Source organism: Aulonocara sp. 'chitande type north' Nkhata Bay, linkage group LG14, assembly GCF_057382095.1.
Source record: "Aulonocara sp. 'chitande type north' Nkhata Bay isolate Kocher_YH1m ecotype deep benthic linkage group LG14, A_spYH_male_GT1.1, whole genome shotgun sequence".
Taxonomy (NCBI): Eukaryota; Metazoa; Chordata; class Actinopteri; order Cichliformes; family Cichlidae; genus Aulonocara; species Aulonocara sp. 'chitande type north' Nkhata Bay.
In genome coordinates this window covers 3,300,784-3,313,656 of record NC_141357.1, presented here as the reverse complement: position 1 = coordinate 3,313,656, position 12,873 = coordinate 3,300,784, and the positions used below count along the sequence as shown (strand labels likewise).

General features: G+C 41.1%; 1 protein-coding gene across 1 annotated transcript; it reads right to left on the bottom strand.

The window, feature by feature from the left end:
• Nucleotides 1-9,554: 9,554 nt before the first annotated feature.
• On the bottom strand, nucleotides 9,555-12,185 carry LOC147313882 (E3 SUMO-protein ligase ZBED1-like). Its single transcript, XM_086260599.1, has 3 exons — nucleotides 10,898-12,185; nucleotides 10,469-10,721; nucleotides 9,555-10,303 (listed from the first exon to the last, which is right to left on the bottom strand). Exons 1-3 carry the CDS (start codon nucleotides 12,013-12,015, stop codon nucleotides 9,887-9,889), a joined length of 1,788 nt encoding a protein of 595 aa, XP_086116725.1. The 5' UTR covers nucleotides 12,016-12,185; the 3' UTR covers nucleotides 9,555-9,886.
• Between the last annotated feature and the right edge of the window lie 688 nt (nucleotides 12,186-12,873).

Sequence of the window (12,873 nt, the reverse complement as noted above, 5' to 3'; positions counted from 1 at the left end):
TTACGGACCTGAAAGCCAAACTATACACACGTAGTAGATTATCACATGAAACTTTTCTTTAGGCCCAATAATTGCAACAACATTTGTTCAGCAGAGGAACCAGAAATAGACCATTTTCTTCAAAATAAAATTGTAAAAATTATTCATAATCATCTCACAGATATAGCATTATCTACAACTACTTTCAGTACCATTGATATTTATTTAGAGGTTTTTTTTCAACTGATCTTTCTGAGTTAACTGAGACCCCATTCCTACAAAACTGCTCAAAGAAGTCCTGCCATTAATTAATTCTTCGATCTTAAACATGATTAACCTATCTCTAATAATCAGCTATGTACCACAGGCCTTCAAGCTGGCTGTAGTTAAACCTTTACTTAAAAAGCCATCTCTAGACCCAGCTGTCTTAGCTAATTATAGGCCAATCTCCAACCTTCCTTTCATATCAAAAATCCTTGAAAGAGTAGTTGTCAAACAGCTAACAGATCATCTGCAGAGGAATGGCTTATTTGAAGAGTTTCAGTCAGGTTTCAGAGTTCATCACAGGACAGAAGCAGCTTTAGTGAAGGTTACAAATGATCTTCTTATGGCCTCTGACAGTGGACTCATCTCTGTGCTTGTCCTGCTAGACCTTAGTGCAGCGTTCGATACTGTCGACCATAATATCCTATTAGAGCGATTAGAACATGCTGTAGGTATTACAGGTACTGCACTGCAGTGGTTTGTATCATATCTATCTAATAGACTCCAATTTGTGCATGTAAATGGGGAGTCATCTTCACACACTGAGGTTAATTATGGAGCTCCACAGGGTTCAGTGCTAGGACCAATTCTGTTTACATTATACATGCTTCCCTTAGGCAGCATCATTAGAAGACACAGCATACATTTACACTGCTATGCAGATGACACCCAGCTCTATCTGTCCATGAAGCCAGATAACACACACCAATTAGTTAAACTGCAGGAATGTCTTAAAGACATAAAGACCTGGATGGCCGCTAACTTTCTGCTTCTTAATTCAGATCAAACTGAGGTTATTGTACTCGGCCCTGAAAATCGTAGAAATATGGTATCTAACCAGATTCTTACTCTGGATGACATTACCTTGGCTTTTGCTTGTAACAATATCTCAGGCTTCCTTTCAGATTGTTTGGTCCTCCAGCTACCTTCCAGTGCCTCATGGACAGGGTGTTGTGCCCCCATGCTGCATATCCTGCTGCCTGCCTGGATGATGTTATTATCTATAGTAACACCTGCCTGGAGTATATGCAGTGGGTGGCTGTCATACTGGAGTCTATGAGAACACAAAGAAGTGTGACGTTTGAGGGAGGTATACCATCTAGGGCGGTGGTCCCCAACCTTTTTTGCGCCACAGACCGGTTTAATATCAGAAAATATTTTCACACACCGGCCTTGAAGGTGTCCCAGATAAATACAACAAAATAAAATGACAAAAACTGTGGTATTTTGTAAATACAATAATAAAAGCGCATCCACTGTGTAATTGTGTAACTTTATTAGCAGCGTCCTCCTGAAATGCGCCAACAACATTGAGAGTAACATCCTCCTCTCTGCCCCTTAATGCTCTCTAGTCGCTATGGTAACACGTAAAATATTTATTTCAAAATAAGACACACAACTACACCACGGGAAAAGACCCAGGGAAACAGAGTTAACGATAAAAACCCTGAAAAGCATAAATTTCACACGCGAGAATTGAAGTAGTTCCAGGTGGTGTGTTAAATGGGGGAAACAGGCCCTCTGTGCTCCTCCGCACTCCTAACTTTTCTCTCCTGTTTGTCCTAGCCCTGTAGAGAAACAATGCTTAGCGATCCAATGGGCAAGTTTCTAGAGCTCCACTGCTGGGCACATTATGTTGAGCATGATTAAGCATGTGTATATATACAGAAAGTGTGTCAAACAAAGAACTGTGTACAAACCACAGGCTGACACTCATCCTTAGTGGGAGAACTTGTAGTTGCTGCAGCTACAATCTGTTTTAATGAGGTTTAGCTATTACTGTGATGCCTTATTTGATGCCAGCAGCCCTGTAAAGAGAAAGAAAACTAAAATCTCTACTATTTAGCTATTGACAATATGGTAGTTTCATCAAAGTAATTCTGAAAAATTAACTTTAGCAAGTAACTGTCACTTCACTATGGAGGGACCAAGGCTAGCTATTTCTTTCTCTTTTGCCTCAGCAATTGTCATCATCTCTGATTCCTGTTCCATAATTCCTAATTTCATTTTACAAATGTCATGGTGAATTTTAACTGAATTAGCTTTTTTACTTGAAATTCATAATCTGTTATTACTTGGTCAAAAACAATTTATAATTTATCGTCAATTTATATACCTTTAAAAAATAGAGTCAGTTCGGCTTGATTTCCTGATTAAGAATATTGAGAATATCTATGGAATATCAAGGAACTGTTAAATTTGCCCTTTTTTAATGAAAACAATTTCTGATGTGCAAAACAAAATGTGAAAACCCTCAACATTTATAAGTTTCCACACCAATATAGTGCAAGACTTGGCTTAATGACTTTAGCAACTACCGCTATAGGACACTGTCACACTCACTCCTCTTCTCTTGTCCCTGACTTCCAGCTCCCACCCCCGAGCCCAGATTCATTACAAGCTGTGGCCAGGGTATTAAGATACGGCTGCATTAACAAAGTTGTCTCTGTATCTTAATTGAATCTACCCCCGCCAGAGCCGAATCTGGATTATGTTTACCTGAAATATAAGCGGCTCGGCAGACAGAACACGGCCCCACTGATAAAACACTGGGTCTCCCCCCCACCCCCTTCCCCAATCCTAATCCCCAACTGTAATTTGTTCCTCAGTGGCTGTAGCTGCAGCGATGGCAACACCTGATTGGAATTCATTCCAAGAACAGGGAAAGCATCTACAGGTAAGTTCATCTATTAAACAGTGAAGGAACATCTGAGTGCACAGGAGGTTCACATGCATGAGTACAGATCTGGCTTTATCAGCCAACTTTAAACAATATTCAATCCTCTGCTTGCCTTTTGCTGTTTTAAATATCTCTGACAGGTTGATTTGGGTGGGATTTTGGATCTGGGGACCCTACTGGCTTAATGACATGGATGAGGTGGGGACATGCCTGGATGCCAAAGTGAATTTCATAATTTTCCAAAGAACAAAGATTAGGAAGAAAGCACAGGTCATGGTCAAAAGAAATCAAAGTTCAAATTTCCATGTGACCTGTAGGTCCAAGGTTACCTGATTACTGTTACAAAGCTGATGGAGGCACTTTGCTTCAGGTTCAATAATAAAACAGGCAGTTCAGTTTAATTGAATGCTTAGCAAATACAGTGTTGGGGAGTAATGGAATACATGTACCGCCGTTACGTATTTAAAATACAAAATATGAGTAACTGTATTCCGTTACAGTTACCGTTTAAAAAGGTGGTATTTAGAATACAGTTACTTTGTTGAAATAAATGGATTACACGGCGGTACTTTCCTGTTTCATATTGTCGCGGGTCAGGACTGTTTGGGTTTTGTTTGACAGCTACGGTCTTTTGTTCCAGGCGGCAGCGTTACGGTTGCCATGGTTACAGGGCGACGCGCTCTCTCTCTCTCCCTCTCTCTCTCTGCGACTGTGTGTTTCCTGGGTGAGAGAGCGCCTTTTCGTTGTTGTTGTTGTGCTAAGCTAACAGGCAGAATGCTACAAGCATAGCTCTAAAGAATGTAGCATCATGGGCAGTGTAGTCCGTGTTGCAGGGAGAATGGACTGCCATTCTCCCTGCCACACATTATGTGTCTGTGAGCACGAGGAGGGAGAAAAAGGGGAGTGGAAAACTACGAGTTGTCATCGAGCAAAAACGGGAGCTGGAAGCATGTAAATATAATAATAACCACTGCAGCCAAGAAGAGTGCCTGACGAGCCCAGTTGTAAGTAAGCTATTAAGACTCGACTGTACACCGTGTTCGTGTTTTCCTCCGAAAACAATAAGTTCAGTTGGAGCAGTCTTTCAACGCCTCTCTCTGTGTCTCGCAATAAAAGTTGACCCACACAACAAAGTAAAGCTATTTTTCGGCTACGAGCCGACACGGACCCCGCCGTATTAGTCAGAGGTCCCTTTACTACAGTTCGGAGTCGCGGACCTTCAGTAATAGTAATAAATCACACAGCAATAGTACATTCACGTTGTTGTAAAAAGCATGATAATATATTAAGTAATCCAAAGTATTCAGAATACGTTACTGTCATTGAGTAACGTAACTGAATACGTTACAGAATACATTTTGGGGCATGTATTCTGTATTCTGTAATGGAATACATTTTAAAAGTAACCTTCCCAACACTGAGCAAATATCACTCATTATACTAACTGATATTTGAAAACTCCATAATTATTTAATGAAAATGTAAGTAAGTATATAACTCCTAATGTTTCATAGCAATAACGATGGAAAAAAGATACATTTCATCCTGTAGCTTTCCGTATCATTACTATACTTGACCACCAAGTGTTAAGTTTGCATGTTTTTCCCACTGGTTCCCTCCAGGTAGTGCGTCTTCCTCACACAACCAAAAGACATGCCGGGCATTAGGTTAACTGATGTTTCTAAACTGGCCATAGGTGTGAACCTCCGTGTGAATGGTTATCTTTCTCTCTGCATTAGAGAGGGTGATGTCATGCAGTATGAAACATTTCCTGTGTTTGTCCTTGTGGCAGCAGAGGTGAATCAGTTGTCAGAGAAGGTCCTCCACTGCCTGTCCAGTGAAATGTGCAGAGGATGGTTAGGATTATCCATGATGGGTAATGGTTTGTTTAGTGACTTTCTCTTTAATGCAGCTTCAGTAGTGTCTAGTTTGCTGGAACTGTCTTCCTAATCAGTTTATTCAGCCTGTTGATGTCACTCTCACTCTTCAGGAAGACTTAGCATGGGATTAGGCTTCTAAGTGATGTTGCTATCCTCTTTACATGGCCACCTCAAACCATGGCTTCCCCGAGTGTCCAAATTAGGAAAACCTTAAATATTTATTTATTTATTTAAGTATCATCAACTATCTGTTTGTTATTTATTTAATTATGTTTAGGATAAAGTGTTACCAGGTGTTCTTCAAATGATGGAGTAAGCAAATCCAGCTTTGTTTATACTGATGGCCAGCCTGTGAGATGATACAGGTATGTCAGGCATGGGAGACAAAAGAGGTTGCTTTAGGAAAATAGAACGCTTATTTAAAATGAAACCTCAGTGTTCTCAGTGTGGGTAAAGTTCACCCTCTGGCATTTTTAGGTATAAATAATATTTTCTTTTTTAAAGTTTGGATTTATCTGGGCAGTTTTTTTTAACAACACTTTTAAGGAATTCTCAAAGAGGTGAAACGATGATCAAATTATTATTTTCAATTTTTACCCAATTCATATTTTATATGAAAAAAGACACTTTTGAAATTTTGGAACTCAATAATTATGTTAACAACAAAACTGAGAAATAGCATGTCGAGACCAGACAAGGGTACATTTTATTCTGGGATTGGCACTCCACACCCCAGTTCAACACACACATACATAATCTGGCTGGAGACCAAAAGGCTACAGTGACTAATTTTCTATGTGTGTCTGTGAAGGATAGACAGGCCAACACTAGGGGAGGTCCCACATGAGGGATGGGCCTAGATGGAGTTTGTAGGTAGAAGGGTTAGATCTGTTGCCTTTTTGTCCTTCACATCGCACTCTCTCCACCCGACCCTTTTACTTTTACTTTCCTTAGTTCCTCCCACCATACACTTGATCCTTTCTACCTTAGGTGAAGAGCAGGGCACTGCCAACACTCTAGCCCTCAGCAACCCATGTAACATCACAAACTATGGTAAATGGTAAATGGTGCTCTGCCAGAGTACTCAAAGTGCTCTATAGCGCAGTAGGTGACCTGAGCTACAGCCACCCCTTAACACATCAGTGGGATCGGTATGCATTTTGTTATGCTTGTTCAATACAGTATATTAGTTTTGCTGCGATTCTACTTTTGCATTTGTACTCTGCCTGTTGTCATCTGCAAATACACTTCGGCAGGGAGAAAGGCCAAGAAAATTTACTCCAACATGTGTACACACAATAGTGAGCTGTAGGGGCCACTTCGACAGATGCCTCACTCTAGACCTTCCACGGACAAGAAAACAGGTGCTGGAGGCTACACACACACACAAACAGTACTTTAGCCACACTCTCTTATCTCCTGCAGAAGGGCTTAAGATGGAAAGCTTGCTGTACAGTAATTACCACCTACCCCCACCCCCTGCTTACCGCTTCCAAACTTTGCCATCTTTCCTTTTGGTGGCTGTCCCCCGATGGAATATTATCATCCTCTCCCATGTTTGGGTTCATCCCTCTACCTATCTCCTCCCACCTCTTGCTGGCCAGGAAGGAGACAACTGTACTGCTATGTCATAGACTGAGAGCAAGAAGCCCCCCACCCCTCCGGGGTTTTCATGGTGAGTCGGGCTCAGTCGGCATGCACTCGACGGGATGCAGCCTCTCCTTGGGTGACAACACAACATTCTCTGTGAACCCGCCCACCCCTCCACTTTGCTGCTATGGCTCCCATTCCCCCCATCCCAAAACAGATGCTCAGGACGAAGGCGGGCGCCATTCAGGGGGGACATGGGTTAATTGGGGTAGTAGTGGGGGTTAATTTCAATTAAAACTTCAACTAATGGAGGTCAAGGAAGCGTCTGCAAACACCTGATTAAAACAAATGGTCCTGCCAGTCAAAACTTTATCTTGGTCAGCCTCCGGCAGAGTGTCCTAAAGAGAGAAAGAAAGAACAAAAAAGGGGGAGCAGGCAGAAGGAGAGAGAATGACTAATTGGGGGGCACTGCTTATGCAGACACATACACATAGACACACAGCCTCTCTGCAGATATCACGCGTTTTTCTCTATGTCTGGCTAAATGTGTTTATTACAGTTCAAATATAGGAATTTTTGAAATCTGATGATGATATTTTTCTAATAAAGTCTGCTGATATGATACCTGGTAAAACCTCTTTATGTCAATTTATTTAGTGATGAAACCTGTGATAAAAAACACGGAACTGTCAACTGCTGCATTAAACAAAGGATTTACACATCTCATAATGATATTGTTAACATTTTGGTTTGTGGAAAAAGTTTACAAATAGCATAATGTCTCATGACACTTGTGGTTGAGAACTGGTAAAGGATCATATAAATCCAGTGGGCTGAGTGGACGTGGTCAAGAAATTTCATGAGTGTAAATCTGACATTCAAAGTTAAGACTAATCCAGACAGTGTCTGAAGTATTGCACATCATTTGAAATTGAAGGAGAGTGTTGATAACATTTAAAAAAAAGTTTCATTTCCATTCCTAGGAATTTTGGGGGATTCAGTATCTTCTACACTTCAACATGGCAGTAATGCTGCAGCTGCTGGAAGTCCAAATAACCAACCTCCTGGAAAGCAGAGTGTGGTCTGCTCTACCACTATAGAAACTGCCACCCTGTATATATCTTAAAAATCACGTATATATCAAGAGTAAATGAGAACTCTAGCTTAGGGAAGTAACAGAAGGAAAACCTGGGTGTCAGCAGATATGTTGAAGTTAATTTTGGCTTCATTTAATTTATAGTCTAGATTGGTCTAGTTGAACTTGGTTGAAGTTAACTCGAAACAGTTTGGACTCTTTGTGTACAACCTGTGAATGTCTTACTTTCTGGTTTTTGTCACAGTATTGTTCTTTTTTCCCCTCTAGTCTCTACATTGATGTAACAGAACGAGTGTTCGAAAATGAGCAACATTTTTGCTCAAACTGAAACAACTGGGATTCATGCAGAGTTTTCTTTGCTTCACATCTCCAGTGCACATGTGTTTCTCACAACTTCACAGCATAGGGACGACCACTGTTTCAACCAATTAATCAAACTTATTATGAGAAGCTCATATCAGAAGTGAACTATATCAATATGTAACTAAATATAACAGCCCTATCAATGCGTCCATCCAAAATGTGGATTGTATTTCATTCTAAGAGTGAATGAACAGCAATTGGCAGTTTTCAGTGGGGCGGGTTGAGTCGTGGTCCTCACTGTAGCAAAGCTTGCTGTGCCACCCTGCTGCCAACCTGCTCTGCCAGCAGCTTTTGACATCTGGCTCTGGGCCTCAGGGAGAATGCAGGGGATGCGGCCCCCTGCTGCGGTTAAATATGGTGCAGGGTTACACCACACATCCCTTATCACTTAGCCGCTGTCTGGCAGCTAACACCACCACTTTCCCCAGATGATTCATATTAACACTTCTTCATATTTATACAGTAGCCACAAGCTTCTTTTAGTGACAAGTTAGTTTCTTTTTGTGTTATTAGTTTTAGAAATTGGAGACTGTGCTTTATAGCCAGGAAACTGTGAAAAAAAAATACACATATATATATAGATATATGTATATGTATGTATATATATGTCCTGCTGGTTGTAAGATACCAACCGGGCATAAGAGGATAATAAGACAGCCAAAGGAGGAGATAGGAGAGAGGAGCCAATGACATCAAATAATGAAGCTCTTTACCATGCATGGAGGGTTTTATGGATCAAGCTTAGCAATTGAAAAGCATAGCAATACCATTTTGGTTGGCAAAAGTAAATATATAAGAATGCTCATTCAATTTAAATAATGCAACCAAATTATACAACAAAGGAATTTTAGAGAATGTACAATATAAAGAAGTATCCGAGATGAAAAGATGATAAATGGGACTAACGTGTCTGCAGGGTCACAAGTGTTCTACTGACTATTACACAGCCTTCAGTACTTGTTCAATTTTTTATATCACACTGACATCAGAGCAGTGTTTTGTCACCATCTCTGCCCCTCTATGTTTGTGTTACTGCTTTCCAGTTGTGACTGGGGGTAATGATTGGTGAGCCATAGATCCGGGATCCCATCAGTTAAAACTACTCACAGTGACAGATCTCCTAAGAGAAACAGAGAGAAAGAAGAGCTGCTGTTTCCATCTTTAGTATCCCTCTAATAGTCTCATAGTTACCACACCCCCTATCCCTTTTTTCCTGCTTTCTGTCACTTGCACCTAATTCCTGTCGTTTTCCTGTATTCTGTGATTTTCTACCTTGTTTCTGTCTCCCTGCATTATCCCCAGCTCTGGAGTTTAATACTAGCAAGAGACAACTACAAGTTTATTATCAGGAAAGCACAAGCCAGCCCTCTTTGTAGCTGTGGGTATCTGACACATCACAACGCCCTGCTATTGAATCACAGTCACTTCTGGTGGTAAACACACATAAAAAAGAACTTTCAAAATATATTTTTTTAGTTTATAAGATTTGGATAAAAATTTTTAAAAAGTCAAATAATACATAAGCTTCTCTTTTAATGTCTAATATTAGTGCTGTCAAGAGATTAAAAAAAAATAGAGATTAATTAATTATGATTTTTAATTAATTGATCTAATTAATCTCTTTTTTAATCTCACCTAAAAATAGCTGAGGAAAGCCCTCAACTTATTGTGGCAGACCAAAAGACTGATATAACAAAGAAAGTGACTTTATAAAGTCATTTATTGTTTAACAAACGTTAAACAGATGCAACCATTTACATACTGTTGTATTCTTTTGTAAAATAAGTGGAAAAATAAATACAAATAAAATCAAATAAATTAAGTGCTGCAAGTTAGCACATCAGAGTTGCTCTTTTCTGAGCAATACAGCACTGAAATTCCTCTGCTTCAGATAATGAAAAATAAAACTGACATTGCAGTGCTGCAAGTTAGCACATCAAAGTATTCTTCCATCACAAAAAAAAGTGCTGAACATCAAGCAATCTATTCTAGTAGGCTACAAATGACACAGCAGCTATGCTGACCACATGTGTCTCATTTCTTCTTCCTCAGCCAGTCGCTAAGACACACCAGCCTGGTAACATTTTCTGGAAGCAAGGCTGCCCTTTTCTTTTGCACTATGTGGCCTGCAAGGCTAAAGAGTCTCTCACAGGGTACAGAGGTAGCTGGGGAGGCCAGGTACTTTTGTGCTAGGACTGACAGCTTTTCATAGACTCCTGAGTGAGCATACCACCACTGCAGGGGACAGTCATCAATACTGATGCTGGGTTCTGCTCTGTAGCGCTGCAGCTCTCCAGACTCAATTCCATCTTCTGAGTCAGAGTCAGACCCCAGAAGGAGTTCGCTCCTCCTCTTCTTCTGAGCTGGTCCATCATCCTCTGTGGAGGGCTGGAGACTATCTGCTCTTCTGGGCTCTGCTGCCTGGAGCATATTCTCCAGAATGGTCCACACCTGAATGAATGAATGAATGAATGAATGAATGAATGTGATTAAAACTAAGTGCTTTTTTTTTATTTTATTTAATCTTGTAAAGAACTTTGTGTTCCATATAATAAATAAAAGTTTGATTTGATAATGAATTGGACTCATTAGTCCAGCTTAACCTTATTGTCCTACCTGTTCCCTCTTTTCTCTTGGAAGACATTTCAAATCCTTAAACCGTGGATCCAATGCTGTGGCCACCTCGAACCATATCTCGTTGCCATTAGCTCGTCGTGCTGCCAGATCCTTCTGGAAGGCATTCTTGAACTTCACCACGTAGGCAGGATCATCATCAGTAATGTCCATGACACGGTACAGATGGCGAAAAGCAGGCAGCACTACAGAGCAAGAGACGTAGGCCTCACCACCCAGCAGCTCTGTCACATACCTGCAGAGGTGGAGAGGTTTGCTAAATAAACCTAGCTGGATTCATTTAAATCAAAGTGTAACTGATTTCCAATTTAATTGTCCTTAAAAGTTCCTTGTTATGTTCATTAATTTTGATTTTACACATGTAACAGTAGTTTATATAATTAAAATGGGAAGGTGTTTATTTGAACTTACTTGCATGGTTCAAGCAGGAGCTCCAGCCTCTGCAGTTTCGCCCACTCAGCTTCGGTTGGCAAGACCAACCTGTGGTTCTGTTGGTCCAACGTAGCCTGGACAGCCTCTCGGTTACATAGGAGGCGTGAGACCATTGCGAGAGTCGAGTTCCACCTGGTGGGTACATCCTGTATAAGTTGATCGCTCTTCTTTCCGAGTGCTACTTGTTGTTGGTTAAGTTCTGTGGTACTCGCAGGGCTTTGTTTAAAATGACCAACAATCTTGCGGCACTTTGCCAGTACACCGACAAAACCACTGCTATCGAGACATACCGTGATGGTCCTCTGGAGAATGTGAGCATTGCAGGCGATGTGCTCATATGGAAGTGCTCTCATAGCAGCCAGCATGTTTGCTGCGCTGTCTGTGCCAATGGTGGATATCTTGTTTTCAATACCCCAGTCATTTGCTACCTTGAGGAACTGTTCGGCGCATTTATCAGCAAAGTGCCTGGTTTCTGTTCTCATGACGGTCAGTGCAAATGAGTTGAGGTTCCACTCACTATCAATAAAGTGTCCAGTCACCCCAAAATAGCTGTGGTTGCCAGCTGAGGTCCAGTGATCTCCGGTTATAGCAACACAGTTGGGAGAATCCTCCGCCAAAATCTCAAGTTTGTTTTTCTTTTCGCCGTCGTACATTTTGCTGATTTTGGTCGTTACTGTAGTCCTGCACGGCGGCTTGTATGACGGGTCATTGGACGCAATTTGCAACACCTCTGTCAATCCTTCGTCCTCTACTATATTTATCGGCCTACAGTTCATCGCTATCCACTTGGCAATAACATTAGTCAGCCTGTCGGTCGCAGACTTGCTCATACGAGGGGTATTCTCTAGTTTTGTTTGGCGAAAAGCTTTGCTCTGGCTTGCTATATTGCTAACGTCTTCACTGCTAGCTGTTGCTGCACTCGCGGCTGGGTGCTTTGCGTTGAGGTGATAGGCCAAACTTGAGCTGCTTCGGTGGTAAGCAAACTCCTTCTTACACTCTAGGCAGACCACTTTACCTTTGTCAATGGTGCCGTCGGGGCGTTTATGAAATACAAATTTCCCGTTCATTGGGCCAACAACTCTCAGATGCGCCTCCATATCCACACTGTAAGCTAATCACCACTTCTCACCTTGACCTCACGACGTGACTCCACCCCCAACAAGTCAAGCACAAGGAGCCCAGCACATAAAAACGGATTTTATAACATAGCAACTCTCATACAAAATCAATGACGTCAAGAGATTAAAAATTAGATTAACGAGATTAAAAAACATCACACGCTAAATAGCATTGTAATTAATTAATCGCAATTAACGCGATAATTTGACACCCCTAATATTACTATCAAGCAAGCATGAAATAATACATTCTAATAAGAACGTGTGTAAAGTAATAATGTGTGCTATTTTAGTTTTTGGTGTAAAATAACTGCTTTAGCATTTACATATTTTTATCATACTGTAATTGTCATGGGTCTTTGACCCATCATTTTGATTTGCGATCTTTTATTCTTAGTTAGTTATAATTGTTTGTTTGCTGTGTCTTCCTTGTCTGTTCCCTAATCATGTCTCTGTTTATTCTCCCTTTGTCTTTGTTAAGTCTGTATTTCTCAGTCTCAGTGTTAGTTTTGCTTCCCCTGCCGGTTGCCTGACTGTGTTCCATCTCCCTAAATAGGTCATGTGTGTATTTAAGTCCTCAGTTCCCTCTCTTCTTTTTCATGTTGTGATCATTGCAGCTCTCTACCTGGTCAATGCCCCATAATTCCCCCTTGTCAACATAGCCCGGCCCACCAGTCACTCAGCCGTCTGGCATTCTGGAGGCATCTGCTGCCTGAGCCTGCCAATGTGGGATTTCCAGAGTCTGCATCACCTGTGACTAGCACTGCCTCATCTCAGTTTGCTTTTTCTGCATCAGCCAGTTCAAAGACTATGACTTCTACTTGTAAGTCAGTGGAG

Excerpts from the sequence above, each read along its gene's own strand:
- LOC147313882 (XM_086260599.1), bottom strand. The coding sequence starts at position 12,015 with ATGGAGGCGCATCTGAGAGTTGTTGGCCCAATGAACGGGAAATTTGTA. Across the intron at positions 10,722-10,897 it reads CTCCTGCTTGAACCATGCAA|GTATGTGACAGAGCTGCTGG; the intron begins GTAAGTTCAAAT and ends CCACCTCTGCAG. Across the intron at positions 10,304-10,468 it reads CAAGAGAAAAGAGGGAACAG|GTGTGGACCATTCTGGAGAA; the intron begins GTAGGACAATAA and ends TCATTCATTCAG.